General features: G+C 46.9%; 3 protein-coding genes across 3 annotated transcripts in view; 2 read left to right on the forward strand and 1 right to left on the reverse strand.

The window, feature by feature from the left end:
• LOC143362582 (protein Skeletor, isoforms B/C) overlaps positions 1-8,393 on the reverse strand; it is a 52,329-nt gene extending 43,936 nt beyond the window's left edge. The window contains exons 1-2 of the mRNA XM_076802873.1: positions 8,293-8,393; positions 5,105-5,286 (exon numbers count right to left, since the gene is read on the reverse strand). Coding sequence (XP_076658988.1) covers positions 5,105-5,171 — 67 coding nt within the window. The 5' untranslated portion in view covers positions 5,172-5,286; positions 8,293-8,393. The remainder of the gene's footprint in view (positions 1-5,104; positions 5,287-8,292) is intronic.
• The window catches only part of LOC143362569 (hexosaminidase D), a 50,086-nt gene that overhangs the window by 4,426 nt on the left and 27,036 nt on the right, over positions 1-18,624 (forward strand). The gene's annotated exons all lie outside the window — the stretch shown is intronic.
• The window catches only part of Zip99c (Zinc transporter Zip99C), a 56,382-nt gene continuing 51,542 nt past the window's right edge, over positions 13,785-18,624 (forward strand). Inside the window, exon 1 of the mRNA XM_076802860.1 lies at positions 13,785-13,799. The gene's annotated coding sequence lies outside the window, so the exon portion shown is untranslated. The remainder of the gene's footprint in view (positions 13,800-18,624) is intronic.

The raw sequence follows: 18,624 nt of genomic DNA on the forward strand, positions 1-18,624 counted from the left end.
ACGCATCCGATCGCTTCTCTCTGGAACCAGGGTAAAATTTCCTCGAACAACGTGGAGATCGACCTTGGAACACCGGGCGCCTTTTCAATTAGTCGATAAGTGGGTCAAACGTGAAACCGACCTGCACGTGTCTGTGTGCTAGAAATGGAGCAAACATCTCGTCGCTGCAATTAACGGAGCTGCGTGCAGACTCCAGACAATTACCTGTAACCATGTTAAACAACTCCGGGAAGATCCATTTCGTTCTGCAGTATTTTTCTACAAATGCTTTAACACTAAATCTAGCGAGCCTTAAAAGTGGCTAATACATGTTGTCTTATAAAAATGACGAGATTGAATTTATTTGGATTTTGCGGGGTTCGTATTGTAACGCGTGCTCTCCTAAATATATTTATTTAATCGTTTCCCGCGAAAGCATCTTTACCATTTCAGTAATCGTAAAATGAAAAATCTGGGACGGCCATTTTGACCGGCGCACAGTGGTCCCAAATCGCCAAAACGTGGTCAAAACCTCATAAGTTATTAAAAAATTATTGGTTCCGCTTGACAATTGGTATTAGGCCGTTTTTGGGCTCGCTGATCACGAATCAGTATTTGAAATGAGAAAAAATAGGCGGATTCAATATGGCGGACATATACATTAAAAAATTATTGGTTCTGCTTGAAAATTGGTATTAGGCCGGTCTTTTTACGCACAGTAAGATCCCATAATAAAAAATATAGGTTTCCATTTGAAAAAAGTTGACCTTCAAATGACCTTGAAAACGCCATCCAAATAAAAAAAACTGATACTGCCTTGGACACGTATTTTACACTTTTTAAATATTTTTTATACTTTCCGAGATATTCGGCTGGAAAGTTTTCAAACGAACGGCCGATATAAAAATAGCGTTCGTGTTTGAAAAATATAAAAAAATTTCGGATATATGATTCTTTATAAGAAAAAACTAACATTCTGTACAATATCTGTTTAAATTTTACAGAAAGACTTAGTGCATATCTCTCACAGTTTGACAAAGAAATGCAAGGAGAGCACATAAAATACCTACTCTGCGTTACAAAAAACGGTGCTACGACCTTAGGGGCGCCTAGGGGCAGCTAATTTTTTTTAGAATTGCAAGATGATACTATGTAGTAGAAGCTCCAACAAGTTTCAGAGTGACAAGGTTCACTTTTACTCTTTCTTTGCATACACAGTAATCAGTTAACAATAAGAATTTGGCACCAAAAACCTATGCAACTTACCTCCACAAACAGCATCCATGATGCACAATTAAAATCCAAAACGTTTCAACACACTGTACACTTGAAATTCGCAATGTCCTTCACAAGCTTAAAAGGGTATGGTCTAATCAACTCGAAGTTCGAACCGTGACTGTTGCTCAGGTATACAAAAACGACCTTTTTGCTGTTTACCCCCACTTAGAAACACTCTTCGACTAACCATTCCCATACTTAAATCTTACCTAGCTGAAAGTTCATTTTTTTGGCCACGTTTTCGGGCTTTGGGACCACTGTGCGGCGGTGGTAGGTTTAGTATCAAGGTCGTCTATAAATGAATTCGTAACACCAACAACAAAAATAAAGTATTTCAAGGGTGTGGCTAATACAATTTTCGATATTCCCGAATATGAATAGAGATAATATTTCCCCTTAATTTTAATTTGAAATCTTCCAGCCTGCAGGAGTGCATAGAAAACAGGGATTATTTCTTAGAATACTGTTTACAAATGAGGAACAAATTCGCAGAGAAAGGGTCACGAATTTTCCTCGAGCTCGCCCCGACTGCCAATGAAATTGCAGAAGGGGGTTAACAATCGAATAAGTACAAAGTTTCTCGTCCGAATTTCCGTCAGAATTGTTTCCTTCTGGGGGTAGAACGTGGCGCTTGGGAGGGGGTTGGAAAAAATCATCTCTAATCCGTTCCGCTGTTTAATCCTTTTCCGTGCGCATCAGGGGGAGAGACAGAGAGAGGGGGGGATGGGAGAAGAGAGTTTGTCTCTATCCGGCGAGAACGCAAAGAAAAAACATTGAATTTCGAAAAGCGAGGGAGGAGACGGCTCGGCTCGCGCTTTTCAACCCCCGCGCGCGGAAACGCTTCCTTTTCCCCCTGGCCGGTCGCGGGGAAACGATAATCCAGATAAGCCGCTAAATGCCAGCAATTTGAGCGGCGGGATCTCCAGAAACAATATTCCGTACTTGAAACCGACTAATGCCGGCTAACAGCCCGGGGAGTTCCTTATACCGGGTGCTCAAACTAAATCGTCTCGACTGTAACCGCTCTCGAGGAGGAACGAGCGTTCAGCCTTGAATACACGAGGATTATCGGCGTTCGTGAGGCCGCTTAATTTGTTGCAAAAACAACTATGCCTGACCGGCCGAAGTAATCAAACTGAAATTAGCTCCTGGGTTAAACAATTTTCAAACCGCGGCCCAGTTCGGACACCGTCGAATCGCTCTGACCCATTTTACATCGTTCGAAGTGCAGACTGTGGGGATTTTTATGACTGAACGTTCGAAAAATAATTATTCTATCAATCTCACTGAACATTGATTTGACAGTACTGCAAGTATTTTGCTTTCTCGAAATAAACGGCGATTCAAGCCACGCGGATATTCGGTCGAATTAACAATCGATGTGCAAATTGAATTTCTGCGAAGAAATGTTACGACGCACGGTATGGATCGATCTGGATCGTCGCGATCCGCCCAGAAGCATGCAAACGCTGACCTTGATGCTTCGCCGTCGCCACTGAAGTTCCATCTATTGTGTGGGTGGCTGTGTCAATGATCAAAGGGCTCGCTCGAGGACAATGCAGAAGTAAAAGTGAAGTTACGAGTGTCGGGGAACTTTTTCGAAATGGTTAAGACACGTGCAAGCTTTAATATCTGGCGGAGATCCTTCATACAGATGAAAAATGTGTAGTGTGTAGATATTTTCGAATAATTATAATTCGATTTCGACCACGGGCAGTGTTAAAAATTTGCAAAACCTTCGACGAGGTTCGCATCATATTTCTCTGAAACTGCAATTTTAATTTCTCGCGATAAAACGGTAGTCCGGCAGATTTAAAAATTCCAGGGGTCTCCAGGGATTTCCTTCGACAGTGACGAATATCGACGACGAGACGGTAAGGGGGGAAGGGAGGTTATCGAGACGAACGCGGATGGTGGAGAAATAAAATACAGACGACGACGACGACGACAACGACGACGGGGGAATAACAAAAGAGGCGAGGAACGGAATAAGGAAGAGGGGAAGACGGAATCGGAGATAGGAAGAGAGCGAGAGAGAGGGAGAGAGAAAGGGAGAGAGAAAGGGAGAAAAGCCAGAGATGCGGAGTGAAAGTCCTCAAGTAAAAACCAGGCCAGGGCTCGGTATCTCGTCGAGAACACACCAGGGCCATTATGCAATTACGGCGACGCATTTGCTGCCGTCTTTCCACCGGCGAGAGCCACGTCCTCGTTTCCCTTAGCAATTTACCTTCTAAATCGCTCAAAGTTTTCAAATTACCATAAACGTCGCCGGCGATACGTGGCCATCATTCTCGGCACAATTGGCGACTGTTTAATCAACGCTGCCACCGCCGCCGTCTTCGATATCATTGTCTTCCGCTTTCCAGCCGTTGCACGTTACTGCCGTTAAATCACTGCTGGCAATTAGTGCGAACCGTCAATTAACGAGACACCCAGCCGGTGTAAAACGACTGCGAATTTTTGTGCAAAATAAAAATTGTCCAAGCCCCCGTCGTACTGGGTCCATTCTGACTCGAGCATAAGGCGGACTGCTCGAAATTAGAAGATTAGGAATCTGGGTAACAGGAGCTTGGTCCGACACAAGCACAGGTGAAACAATCATTTAGAGTCATTTAAAGTCCTTTGATATTAAGCCTTAGCACTCGAATCGCGACTGTAAGGCGCCACTAAAAATTGCAATATCATTATTCAAAATATTTTGTACATTATGGTCTGTACTTAAGAAATTACTAAACACTTCAGTGTTGTACGAGTAAATTGCACCATTTTCGTATGTATAACATGAAAAAGAATGTACAGAAGGGAAATATTCTAGGCTGGAAGAAACGTTTCGTTTTCGAGTTAAAATAGCTTCGAGTGCGAAGGGTTAAATTGCAACCCTTTGCACTCGGCGCTATTTTCATTCTAAAACTAAATTTTTCTTCCGTCTTACAATATTTTCATTTTATTCATACGAAACTGATCTGATTTCCACATATAATATTCAAATGTTTAGTCATCTATTAAATAGAAATTTTGTAATGTAACAAATATTTTGTAATATTTCTTGTAATTTCTTTGAAATAATACAACAACAATTTCTAGTGGTGTTTCGGAGTCACCACTCGAGTGCAAAGGGTTAACACTAGAACTACCGAGCCCTAAGCGTAGACTTATCCCTTTATAACAAGATTGAATTTGCTCAGGTTTCATATTATTTTTATGGTAACACGTACTCCAAAAAATATTCAAAAATTTCTCGTGAAAACGTTTCATAGTTTCTCACTGATCACGCGAAAGAGAAAATCATCCACCAGTCATTACGACTGGTTCGGTAGTGTTAAAGTCCTCGGAAATTAGGAGTCAGTGAAATATCGGGGCAGACATGTTCGCAGAAACATTATTCTTTTTCCGAGGGAAGAAGCACGTTGAACCGCGAGCATGTAACACCGCCGCGATTCCTATCGACTATCGATCGTGTACTATACACGTACAGCCGGCCGCGCATACTATGTCAAACCAGGTGGATTATTCACGCTTCTCTCTCGCCTCTAAGGCAAATAACAGCGCGGAAAACTCGGTCGCTCGAGGATGGTCAAAATTCTTTTTAAATCACCCTCTTCGCTCGAAGCTGCTAAAACGCGCGCACACCCACACCGGTCCGCAAGCGTTCGCGGCGCAAACCCGGGAAAAACGTCGCCGAGAAACTCTCTTAACGATTATTACCGCCAAAACCATCGCCTGGGAACTGTTAATTGTAGCTGGACGCGTGTCCCTACGTAAAACAATCGTCTTTAACGATTTTTAACGAAGCACGTGTCTCGTCACGGGCAAAATTACCAAATATATTAGGGAAATTGTGACTTACTATAGTGTGTCGAGGTGCAGTCGAACAAAAGCAGTCCGAAAATGAGTCGCAGTGGCGTCGCATCCATTTTTCGGTTCCGGCTCCAGTTGGCCCGAGTCCTCTTCTCTCCCGCTTACCGTCGACGACGCGGAGGATGGCACATGTATACACACACGAACCACACGCGCGCACTTATGTCTGATCTGGAAATTCGAAATGAACACCGTGTCAAGCCTCGACGTGCCACCGGGAGATCCGGTGTCCCCGACTTATGGGAGCCCAGAGAGTCCCTTCCTCGTCGATCAAGGAATCGTTTTCTTTTCTCTTTACTATAGCTTTTCGATCCGGGAACCGCGACCCCCTCCCGCCCCCGTCAGGATTTCATGAGTGATTTATGGCTGTGATATCGAACCTCCCCGGGACGAGAGTGTTTCGAACAGATTAATTTGGGATTCGAAAGAAAAATGGAGGACCTGTGGGAGCACACTGACGGCGTTAACAAATAAATACAATGATTCCAGAGCAAGATTTTTCCACATTGATTGAGAGGTCTCGAACTTTGAGCAGAACAATTATTTTGACACCGTGGTTCGAGGATCTGCTGACAAATGTTTAATTTGTGGGAAGATTCTAGGATCCCAAAATTCTTGAACCTTTGGAAGTCTCAAAAAATTATCCTCGAAGAAGTTGAACGGAAAATTACTTGGATCGAGAACGATAAGAAACGCCTCGTTACGTTTCACGGGAAAGATCGCTGCTAAACGGGCCACGCGCTCGAGGAGGGAAAAAGAACGAGAGAGCGTATGGCCAATGTTTATCGGTAAATAAAATCTCGTGCTGGAGGAACTAACCGAATCGTGTTAACACTTGAAACCGACCAAGGGACTCTCGAGGAGAGTCGGACGTGTCGACTATTGGCCGAGAGACGGTCGAGACTGAACAGAAATTCGCCATGACACACCTTTCCCTAGGCCGGGAACAAAAATCCCTCGGCATGGTCCGCGAGACCTTCCATGCTCAACGAATGCGTTCGCACTTTCTATCCTGACTGCGCCGGAACCCCTTACAACATCCACGAAAACAATTGCATTAATTTCGATCTGATTGGACATTCATAGCGCAGATCTTCAACCTCCCTTGCATATCGATCTCGATCCCATTGAGCATCTCGGGGAACTTCGACAATTGACATAAGGGTTCGCGGAAGTTGCCAGAGGATTACGGAACGACTCGATTATCAATCTCTGCGAGTTCTCTCCTCTACAAAGTTTTCCTTTCAACAAATCTCAGTTCAACAAAATCTCGGTGGGCGCGAGGGTTGCGCAAACATAATCGCGACTGGGAACGGCGCGTGCGAGCGCGAGAGCGAGATAATTCGCAGGGAAAAATGGCGGCTCGCGAAAACTCGTTCGACTCGTTTACGGACCCGCAACGTTTCGAAACGGCCGAGGAAATGAACGGTGAACCTAAACGATAATAAATTGCCGGGAACCGACGCGCGCCGCGAAACTTTCGCTGTGCTCGAGCACGTTCCGCGCGTATTATGGGAACGGTCGGGCGCCGGAAAGCGCGCATACTATGAAAATGCCGTCGGTGAGACTGCGACCAAGTTCATTCGCGCACTGCCGTCCTTAATTGCCTCCTATTTCGTAGACAAAGCCGATCGACAGCGAGGAAAACCACGCGGGGATCGCTCGCTGTCGAAACGCCAAGCATTTTAAGCCGGAAGAGAAGCTTACGGATAGCCGAGGCATCGTGAATGAAGCTTCACGGGTAAATGTTAACTGTACGTGTTCGATTAGGTTTTCTTTCACGGTAGGACTTAGCAGACGGATGGAGAAGAGAATGGTCTGTGCGGGCTGTCTCATTCTACTGAAGTTCCACTCTGGTTTCACGAGAGCGCGGTTAACAATTGGGCCATACGTTTCGTTAAGCGGGTTTGGAAACACAGATTATTGCAAGCAGGAGTGGATCTATGCAACATTTAAGCTTTTACCACGTTGAGTGCGGTGAATGTACACGTAACAATTGAATTTTACATTCTACACAATTTGGGATCACGCATACTTGCAACGGGGAGGAATCTATTATTCCACTACATTACCACGGGAAATGGCTTTGGACACGAATATGCACTTAACATTGAAATTTTACGTTCTACACGCCAAATGTATAAACACACAAAGAGAAAGTCTTTCTATACAATGAATACAGTTCGCTACAGATTGTGTGAACCGAGTTTGAACTCTTGATTCGATTTTGTGGAGCTTTTTGTGCAACAAATAAAGCGTTAAAAATGAGTGTGCACCTTCTACCTTGTCAGCGTTTCTCCCGTGCATCGCAAGAAGAACATTCTGACTTGGGGTATAATTTTCCACAGGCAACGATGCAACGACGCAACGAAACGATTTTGCACAGTGCAACGATGTACGCAGAAACGTGTTACAAACGCGTGTCCGATGGTTGCAGCGAGGAAACAGAAAAACGAATCGACCCGAGCGCGCCATCTTCTGCATTAAACATGGAGATGAAACCGCGGCACGACGTTTTGTTTTATCGTCGTCGAATTAGTTTGCTAGTCGCGCGTTCACAATGATACAAGGCATACCGAAACACCGTTGCTCTAAATTTTCCACGTCGTCGAGCCGTGCTCACCATCAGCGTGGAATCATCCACGGTGCATTCAGGACGGATCTGTCTGCGATCTCTGTCGAGGAAAATCTGAGACTCTGAGTTCGATCGAGACACGGATTTCGGACTCGTTGTCAGCCAAGACGGGCTTTTAAAATTTCTGAGCGACGGGGTCCTGCGAGCGCGAAACCTTCACCGATTAGTTTCCCTTTACCTTGCGCCAGCACTCCCATCACCCCTCATTCCGAATCCTCGACTCGCCGATCATCCCCCCAGAGCTAGAATCGCACGAGGTCGCAGCTTGCAGCGATAGACACTTGGAACGCGAGGTCGCAGGGTGCGAGAACGGAACCGAGAGAACTTTTTTGAAAACGGGGCACCGGAGGAGGGGGTTGGAAGAGGATTCGGCCGAAGAGACACCCCTGAGGATCAGGGAGACACTCGGTGGAGACACTCTTCCGTCGACACGAGGACGACTCGTGGCCGGAGGAACAGGATCGACGGGAAGGGTTGTTAGGGTTAGGGAAAGTGACAGGTCGGAGAAACCGTACGGTTGGGTCACTTTGTGATTCGCTAACCTGTTCAGCTACGCTGGGCGCAGCGCGGCGCGGCTGAGAGAGCTGGGAGAGCCCGCGCTAAGCTCGCACGCTCGCACCGGGTGCGTGGAGCGCGCGTTTTCGGACGTGGAAGGACTAACCGGGGGCTACGCACGCAGCGTACGAGGCTCCGGGACATGTATTGGCGGCCAGGCAAGCTCCACCTATCAAGCGGCAGAGTGGGAGGGCACAGGGACGACCTCGAGCTTGCGCCCTCGGCAGACGCCGAGCTCCAAGCACAACCCCTTCCTTGGCTTTTTCCCAACTTTCGAGCTTGCGGTGCACCCCCTACCCGGCCGAGAGCCCAACCCCCTTTGCCTCTCCGCGCCACCGAACCCACCACCCCAACCCAGTCACCATTACCGACGCCGGTTCTGCGCCCAATCCCACCCCACCCGGGATACCTGAAGAGCAACGCCGCCGCTAGCGATGGGACCAATACCCTCGCGACCACTTATCGATACCTGAGAGACACCCGCGCGATTGTTAGACCGCGATCCTCGCTGCTCGACTGACCCCGTACAAAAGTTTCACCCCCTGAACACCGGTCGCGGACCGAAACGCCAACGGCCAGGCGATCGTTAGGCGTGCAAACAACTTCGGAATTGTACTTTCTTCCATTTAATATTACTCTTTGTATGCGAAGATTTAATCCGCCACTGTATATATTGTTCTATTGATAAAACGAAAGTCGAAAAACGAGAAACGAACGAGACGATAAAAGGACGAGCAGTCTCGTCAAAGACGTGTTGTTAATAAATGACTTTATGCTTCCCGTCTGTTTAAATTCCTTACATCTTCGAACTGTCGATCTTCAGATTTGCCCTCTTGCACGCGATCGATATCTCTACGTCCGGTTCACCGATGAAGAAGTTCGTGGAAAAATTTCGAAAAAATTCGGAACCAGACAGAACGACTGGTTGCGTAGTTCCAGGGTCGAAGGGCAGCCCACGCAGGCTGTAAAACACTGATAGGGCAAAGACGACGCCTACGCAGGCAGCAATGACGAATTTTCGCCGCCTACGCCACTGCTGATAAATCACGGTTCGGAGGAGATCGAGCCCAGAATAAAATGCAAGTGTAGTTACGCTGCAATCCGAGTTGATCCGAGAGAGAGAGAGAGAGAGAGAGAGAGAGAGATTATTAAAATATGTTAACAGAGGTCACGGGGTTGGCTCGCTGTTGGATGTACGAAGGCAATTTAAAAATTGATTAATGGACGACGGATTTTATGCGTTCGCAAGTAAATGAGTGGGTGTTCCAGTATTCTCAATCTATTAAACATACCAAAAAAGATAATAAATTGATATTTCCAGGTTGCAGCAATTCAGATGGAAATTGTTTATTTTGCATAAAGGTCTGTCTATCAGAACCCGGATGATTCGCAGAAATGGCGTTTCGAGAGTCAGCTCGCGGCAGAATGATTCGAGGCGAATCGAAGCTTTCGCTGGATGCACGTGGTGCAGATTAAAAGAAGAGTTATAATAGGCGTAGATCAGATTAATCCTTTCAGTGTGGATCGAGAAATTGAGCTCGGGCGAAAAAAAAAAAAAAAGTTGAAACGATGCTGAAGAGGTGTCCACGAATTAAATATCGATTCTAATTTTCGGATAAGATAGGGCCTGTTTTTAAATAGAGGAAAACGTTCGTCACCGTAAAAAATCGTTTTCGTATGCTACAACCCCGATAATTTCGTAGGAGTTCGAAGAATTTGTCGGAGGGAAGGCAACGGGAGTAGACTTCCATTTCTAGGGCAGAGGGTAGCTCTCGTTCCGTGAAATAAAGTTTCGAGAGTGAGCTCGCCGCTGAATGAGGATCTTCAGGGGAAGATCGACGCTTTCGCTAGTCAGACGTAGACGAATTTTGGACTAGGAGGAACGGACCACAGGCACGTCGAGGATTCCGCCAGGGTAGCCGGAAGCGAGGTCAGGCCGGATAAGAGAGAGAGAGAGAGAGAGAGGGGGTGGGAAAAGGGAGAGGAGAGAAGAGAGAATCCCTTTGCAGTTGGAACTGCAGTTCGTGCCTTCTTGTAATAAACCGCGGTCGGCGAGCGTTCTGCTTCCGACCGTTTCCAACCGGTTCGCACGCTTCCATCCCCGATACGTTTCCACCACAACCTCCTCTCTCTCCTCCTCTCTCGCCCCCTCGGACGGTGTCTTGTGTTCTTAGCCGGCTCGTAGCCTTTAACGAATGTAATACGATTTCGTTGTCCCGACAAAGAATTCGAAATCAGCTCAACGGCTTTATCCGTTTCCCCGGTCGCGTCGGTTTAAGGGCGGCGAAGGGGACAGGTGGCGGATAAGGGTAGAAATTGCAGGAGCGAAACAGGGGGGGTAGGGGAACTCGAAAGCTCGACTGAAGAATTGTCATTGCGGAGTCCCCGGAGAAGGAGAATCCTCCAAAATTTCGTCAAAATTCTACAAAAGTTCGAAATGAAATTTTTTAGCCCTCGGGAAACTGCGAGAATGATCTAAGCAACCGCGACGGTACAGATTCGACCTGATTACCGGGCGGAACTCGTTACCCCCTTGTTCTGCGTCGGATCGAGTGGCTGTTCGCGCTCGAATGGCTCCGTGCAATAACGGAGTCCGTCGACTAACACAAATCGCGGGTTGATTAATCGCCGCGGCCAATTAACGAACACGGCTCGGTCGACGGAAAATATTCGAGGGTAACAATAAGTAGACTAAACGGCGTGGCCCGTTTTCCTCGGGGCTCGAACAACCGACGAGTCTCGTGGTCGATGAAATTGTTGCTTTCACCCCGATCCGACGCCAACATTCGACTTTCCCACCGCGCCCGATCACCCTGGGGAGCTCGCGATCGGCCAGTCGATTAATCGATGCTAATTTATGCGGGGCAAATAGAGCGCGCCGCTGTAAAACTGACTGATTCCGCGAACGATCACCGGCATTAATCGCGAGCCGTCTTCTTCGCGAAATTTCCGCATAATCTCCACTCGAATTCTCCATCGCGACTACTTTTGATGATGTCGAGGGCTTTTCAGAGGTCCTGGGGGACTAGGAAAGGTCCTGGGGAAGCTAGGAAAGGTCCTGGAGGAGCTAGGAAAGATCCTAGAGAGCTAGGAAAGGTCCTGGAGAGCTAGAGAAGGTCCTGGGGGAGCTAGGAGAGGTCCTGGAGAGCTAGAAAATGTCCTGGGGGAGCTAGGAGAGGTCCTGGAGAGCTAGGAAAGGTTTTCGAGAGATAGAAAAGGTTCTGGAGAGCTAGGAAAGGTCCTGGGGGAGCTAGGAGAGGTCCTAGAGAGCTAGAAAAGGTCCTGGAGAGCTAGGAAAAGTCCTGGAGAGCTAGGAAAGGTCCTGGGGGAGCTAGCAAAGGTCATGAGCGAGCTAGGAAAGATCATAGAGAGCTAGAAAAGGTCCTGGAGAGCTAGGAAAGGTCATGGGGGAGCTAAGAAAGGTTTTCGAGAGATAGAAAAGGTCCTAGAGAGCCAAGAAAGGTCCTAGAGAGCTAGGAAAGGTTTTCGAGAGATAGAAAAGGTCCTGGAGAGCTAGGAAAGGTCCTGGGGGAGCTAGGAGAGGTCCTAGAGAGCTAGAAAAGGTCCTGGAGAGCTAGGAAAAGTCCTGGAGAGCTAGGAAAGGTCCTGGGGGAGCTAGGAAAGGTCATGAGCGAGCTAGGAAAGATCCTAGAGAGCTAGAAAAGGTCCTGGAGAGCTAGGAAAGGTCCTGGGGGAGCTAGAAAACGTCATGAGGGAGCTAGGAAAGATCCTAGAGAGCTAGAAAAGGTCCTGGGGGAGCTAGGAGAGGTCCTGGAGAGCTAGGAAAGATCCTGAGGGAGCTAGGAAAGGTCATGGGGGAGCTAAGAAAGGTTTTCAAGAGATAGAAAAGGTCCTGGAGAGCTAAGAAAGATCCTAGAGAGCTAGGAAAGGTTTTCGAGAGATAGAAAAGGTCCTGGAGAGCTAGGAAAGGTCCTGGGGAGCTAGGGAAGGTCATGAGGGAGCTAGGAAAGATCCTAGAGAGCTAGAAAAGGTCCTGGAGAGCTAGGAAAGATCCTGAAGAGCTGAGAAAAATCCTGCCGGACCTCCAAAGGATTCGGAAGTTGTTTTACAGTCTAAGAAAAATTTTATCGAGTAGTTTTTTTCTAGTCCCGTACCCCAAAACGTCTTTGACCTCGCGGAAGAACGCCGGCGGCAGTGGTCTCCGCATTTAAAATTCAGCATTGTCCCTTCGCATACGTCGCACGAACGAATTTCCTTCTTTCCCAGCTGCTCGCGGAGGAAATGAGAGAGCGAGACCGACGTGAATCGCGCATGGGGAGAGTATAGACGCGACGGGAACGAGGGTGGTGGTTGGATACGTTATTACTTTTTGCCACGCGCGAAACCGATACGGACAGCGCGCAGATGATGATGCGATTTCCTCCTGGCGGAAACGAATTTACGAAACCTCCGAATAACCGGCTCACGGGGGGGGGGGGAATAGAGGAACTACTGCCGGTTTTATCGATGTACCGTTCGGTCGTGCGAGAATTTCCGAGACGGGTCGGTGTCGATTGGCTGAGCGGGAAAGTTGCCACGAACTGTCTTACAGCCGGTAATGAAATTATGTAAACGAACTTCGAACGGGGAACCCTCTCATTCCTAAACTCGATACCTTATTTATGGTTTGATGCTCGACGCGCACCGAATTAATGCGAATCGACAAATATAATACATTACCTTGCTGTACTCTTCAGGTTTAGTTAACACACCGTGTCATTATTTCCTTAACGAAATCCCCAACTCGATTAAAAAGAGCACACTTTGTATCTCAGAAAACTGTAACAAAATTATTCACACCCTTACGTGTCTCAGGCATTCATAAATTCAAATTCATTTCACATAGAAAAAAAACCAGCAGAGAGATGCGAAAGAACTGGAAGAATGGCTCGGTTATGCTCGGGGTCGATTTGCCCGCTAGGATAACAAACGTTCGCAGCGTTTTCGGGGATAAATTCTGACTAGCCTCTGGCCTGTAAACAATTAATAGCAATCGCGTTCGCGAGGAGGGGAGAGACCGGGGGAGACACTCTGAATACATACAGTCTCGGAATGAGCTCGGCGGCACCGGTATAAGGTATCTTTGATGAGATACACACCCGGTGTCTTTCTTCAGGGGCTCATTAGCACGGTCGGCTCCATTAGATCTCGTCCAACAAAAACAGTTTCAACTTGCCGGCCGGATCTCTGATACTCGATACTGTCCCGGGGCCGAATGCACAGACGCCCCGTGATCCCTTTGCCGGTGCAAAGTGCAAAGGCAAGGGCTCTGAAGGGACGCGTCCTCTCGCAGCGCGTCAGACTCCGCGAAACTCGGTCTCCGAGGTTTCCGTCAAAGTACGAACCTACAGAAAAAATTGAAAGCCGTCTCAGGAGCCGAACGGAGCGCTCTCGACACGTTCCGAGAGATTGGATAACCCCTCTTCGAGGATCTCTAAATATTTTCGGAGCGACCCTCCGCTCCCAGGAGCGTGGCGAACGGGAGCATGGATCGGTTAATAAAACTCCTCCGAGTGCTGATTTGTCTAGAAATTCTGCCGTGATTCTCAACTTTTACCCGATTAGGAAAATATTTCTACACACGACGCTCGCAAGAAGCTGGCTGTCTACCGCGGGACACCCGGTACATTCGAGCGAGTCAGGAATTGCATTTCTCATTGAAATACCGCCATATTTCCAGCGTGGCGATGCGTTACGTGCGCGGAGCTGACTAAGATCTACAATTCAACTCGGTGCCGCTAAGAAGCAAATCGCGCGGCGCAACTTTCTGTGAGTCGAATTGGAAATAATGCGAGAAAAGAGACTCCGACACGGACGACCGTTTTATCGGAAGTTTTAGCATTCCACTGACAAATTTCCCGTACCGATACGCGAGCACTCTCGGGCCCACCCCCCCCCCCCGTTCCGCCATCGGCAATCCAGTTTTATATCGGTTGACCATTTTCGTTCGGATCAGACCGTTTGAAGAATAAGCCGAGCCCGACTTCTCGAACACAGTTCTCCCTTTTTTCCCTTTAAAATCTACTGTCGTTTCGTTTTGTTCGGGAGTCTCGTTCGAGCTAAAATGTCTCCATTTCCGAATCTCGAAGGGTTACATCGAGGAGCGGAGAAAATAAAATCAGATCTTCCCGAGCATTTCGCGGCGAAAGAACGAACACGAATTCTCCTCTCGTCGGTGCATTCCGAGCTATCTGGCTCCGAGAGATCGGCGCATAGTTCTCCGTTTCTTCTCGGAGAATGCGCAAACACCGGAAGGGGGAAGATCGCTCGACTCGCGCCATTTCGGCCATTCCGACTCGGAGGTTTCCCGCCGCCACATTGGTCCTAATCGATGAATTAGATGGAAAAAAGATTCAAAATTGAAGGTAAAGAAAAACACGTATGAGTCAATTTTTAATGTACTGTACATCCCACGGAGACGCGAAGTCACCTCTGGCAATTAGTCTCGTTAACAACGAAACGAATGACGAACGCAAATATCGCGTCGCACAGTGGTCCCAATCGACGAATTAAGAAGAAAAAATACTAAAATCCTTTTTTCTGTTGAGTACAATACCATTATTTACATATCTTTTCATTCTGAATTGAATGAGACCATAACGAAGACGATGCGATTAATAGTTTTCGAGATATGGTGATGGAATTTTTGATTAAAAAATGTATACCTTAGTAACCTAAAACAATTATGCGATGCGACGCATATTGGTCCTAATCGATGAATTAGGAGGAAAAAAGATTCAAAATTAAAGGTAAAGAAGAACACGTATCAGTCAATTTTTAATGTACTGTACATCCCACAGAGACGCAAAGTCACCTCTGGCATTAGTCTCATTAACAATGAAACGAATGACGAACTCGCTTGTCGCGAAATAGTGTATGTGAAAACGTGTGTTCTGATTACCTGGCATTCTAAATACTTTTATATTCATAATAATATCAATTCCACAGTCGAAGGTAAATATAAAACTACAAATTTATTTCCATTTAGTGACTCCTATTATTATTTCTACTTCGGGACATCTTGATACACATGGTCCTCGTTTCTTTCGTAAGCTATTCCACGTTTTCTGGAGTGCAGAACCCAAGTTACTAAATGTTACTGATTCAAACTATTTTTAAGCAAGAGTAACACTCCTGTACTCGATATATGTATTCAATAGCTTTTCGCCTTTAGTTGCCATTTTGTGAGAAATAATTTTTTTTAGACAGAGTGCGTGCTATCACTCGGCGGGACATGGTTATTCACCCGAAGGAATTAGGCCTTATGCAATCGACTATGACCAAGAATCGTCATATGCTCATAAATTATTTTGAGAATGAGCTGGAAAGTGCAGGAGGTGAAAATTTTTCAAGTGGAACGGGTGCCCGCGGGCACGGCCCCGGGCAAGTAGAATACTGAATTATCATCAGAGGAACGCTAAATCGAAAAATAATCATCTGTCCCCAGTAAGTAATAAATTTTTTAGTCATAAATTGCACCGCCGTATCGAGATAACTAAAACTATTAAACTATTAATCGCAAACTAATTGCAACTAATCGCTATTAATCGAAAACCATTAATCGCATCGTCTTCGTTATGGTCTCATTCAATTTAGAATGAAAAAATATTTTTTTCGTATTTTAGTATTTTTTATAGATTTTAGTATTTTTGCCTCCTAATTCGTCGATTGGGACTACTGTGGCGGCGCGCGAGAACGTCGCGATAAAAAGGGTTGTAACTCGTCGACAGAATTGCAATAATTTTTCGCCCAGCCAGATTGGCCGTGGTCGAGGCCACGAAGACGTGGATTTCATTTCCTCCCGCGTGCAGGAACATCGTTCACGACGCGCGGTTTTTCGCTTCGTTCGGAAATCGCGCGCGGCGCAACTCGAGATACGCGCTCCGGTCGTGGACGCCGACGCCGCGCGGCTTCGGGGAAAAGAAAAAAAGAAGAAGAAGAGGATGGACTGCGCCAGCCAGAAGTAAATAAGACAAAGGGCTCGGTGGCGGAAGGGTGTGTGGAAGGGAGGGCCTCGGACGCGCGTGTGTATCGCGCGAGAGAGCTTTTCAAGGGAGCGAGACGTGTGCGCGCGGGAAACGCGAGAGAGCTCGTGTGTGCCGGCTGGCTGCGGACAAAAGCGTGGCTCGAGCTTTTTTAATTGTGTCCCTCTCCTACACCTGCTACCCCCGGCGATGCCATTCAACACCCCCCCCCCCCGCGTACTCACCCCCTCGGCCGACGCCCTACCCCCCGCGCAAACACCTTTCCACGTGGCCCCATTATTTCTTTCCCGTGCTTCCCGTGAATCGGCTCCGGTTTTATCGGAGTATCGCTCGACTTACCCCCAAGGACGTATCGCACGCGAAACCGGGACGCGTTTCCACGGATTCCGTCGACGGCGAGGACAAGCGCGAAGAGATAGAATTTTATTTTCCATAGACGCGTGCACCGTTTACCGGCGACGATAGCGGAACACGCCTCCTAGACCGAACGCGACGAAAAACGGTTCTCCGCTTCAAATTAGACGGGAATTCGAAGAGCGACTGTGGTATGCGTCTCTTCGCGAGCTTCGCGAGACTCGATTTATTTAGATTTTTCAACAATTAACCGTTTGCACTCGAAGCCGTATCAACTCTAAAACGAAACATTTCTGTCGACCTAGAATATTTCCCTTATAAAGGAAAGGGAAATAATTGGAAAAAATAAGAATAAGAATAATTGGCTTTGGAATTATTTCCCTTATAAGGGATATATTCTGTCGTGTTATACGCATGAAAATGGTGCAGTTTACTCGTGGAGTACTGAAATGTTTAATAATGTATTGAATACAAACAAATTTAGTAATGTAAAAAATATTTATATATAACCTTACAGTCGAGTGCTAAAGGTGAACCGGTCTTGTCAAAGTGTGTTTCAGAGCACACTCTACAAAGAAATACAGAGATGTGATTAATACGGAGGTTGTCTTGCAATTTCAGCAGCTGAAACATGCCATAAACGGATCGGAATTGCCAGCCTAGATATCAGTTTTGCATTTCGCAAGAACCTGACGTGTCGACGCGACTGTCCGGCATGATGTTTCCCGATTAGGAAAAGTGAAACAATAACGTCGGTTCGGTTGTCGATCAGGTTGACGGGTTCGTTAAAATCGAGAGCGTTCCATCTATTTTCAATCAGGCCGCGATTTAATTAGATAGATCTCATTATCGAGCAGCGAGACAGGATACACGCGCCGTAACGTCCACGACTGTCTCGCGGAATCGATCATCCTGGTAGTCCTCGTTTTAGCTAACCGACACTCGAGCTGATAGGGCAATCTTTCAAACAGAGAATCGAATTAGATTCCTGTCTCGTGTTTCTGGCGAAATTCTGTTCGAATCGTTTCTCGTTTAAGAAAGTATCCGTGGAATTATAACGTTGTCCGTGGAATTATAATTACAACGTTATTGAATTTGTGATCGTCCCTAACTTCAGGGATTCTTTTCAACGTGGACAATTGTCGAGAAAAATTAGATTCGATATAGTTTATTATTTCGCCAGTGTCTCGGCAATTAGAGCGAAACAGCAGACTGCTTCGGGAGGCCTCTGCGACGTGATAGTTTCGCAGCGTTCGCGAAAAATTGCATAGCTCCCGATAAAGGAAACGCAATCGCAATTCTCGCATTCTTCCCGTTGGACGTTTCTGCCAGTTAGTCGGGCCGTGGACGGGGGTTGGGGAGGCGGCGAGCATTATGTCAGAAGTTTAATATCTTCCCTATCGCCTGGCAGTCTTTTGAAGTCGCTCTCGTGCGGCACGTGGCCGGTGTATTTGTGTAACAGACTGTAGACAATATAGCTAACCAAATATTTCAGTGGATCGGTGGGCGCTGTTTCTCTGCGATCCTGCCTCCCGTTCCACGGGGGCATTGTTCATTTAATTCCTCGCTTCGAAAACAAGAGCGGAACCAACACGCTCTCGGATCCCTGTTTGCCTTCAGACGCCGCCTTTCTGATCGAGCTGGCCGAGATCTGAGAAAATATTTTCGCGAACCGAGACTCAATCGCGGAAAAAAGTTTTCTTTCTGCCCTTCAAATTCCAACAGGACGCGTGCAATATTTAAATATTAAAATTACAATTGATCGTGGGGGCCACGGATTGTACACCTAGCGAGTCAATAAATGAAAAGAGAATATCGCGTGATCGATAATGAAGATCGCAGCGTCGATTCGCATCGATCTCGCTCATTATCCTTAATTGCGAGCCATTAGCAGGAGCCGGCGTTAATTCGTACACAGGTGGACGCGGGTAAAGGGACACGCGAGTACCAGCAGAAGGGACCAGGGCCGGTATTAAAAAG

Source organism: Halictus rubicundus, chromosome 17, assembly GCF_050948215.1.
Source record: "Halictus rubicundus isolate RS-2024b chromosome 17, iyHalRubi1_principal, whole genome shotgun sequence".
Taxonomy (NCBI): Eukaryota; Metazoa; Arthropoda; class Insecta; order Hymenoptera; family Halictidae; genus Halictus; species Halictus rubicundus.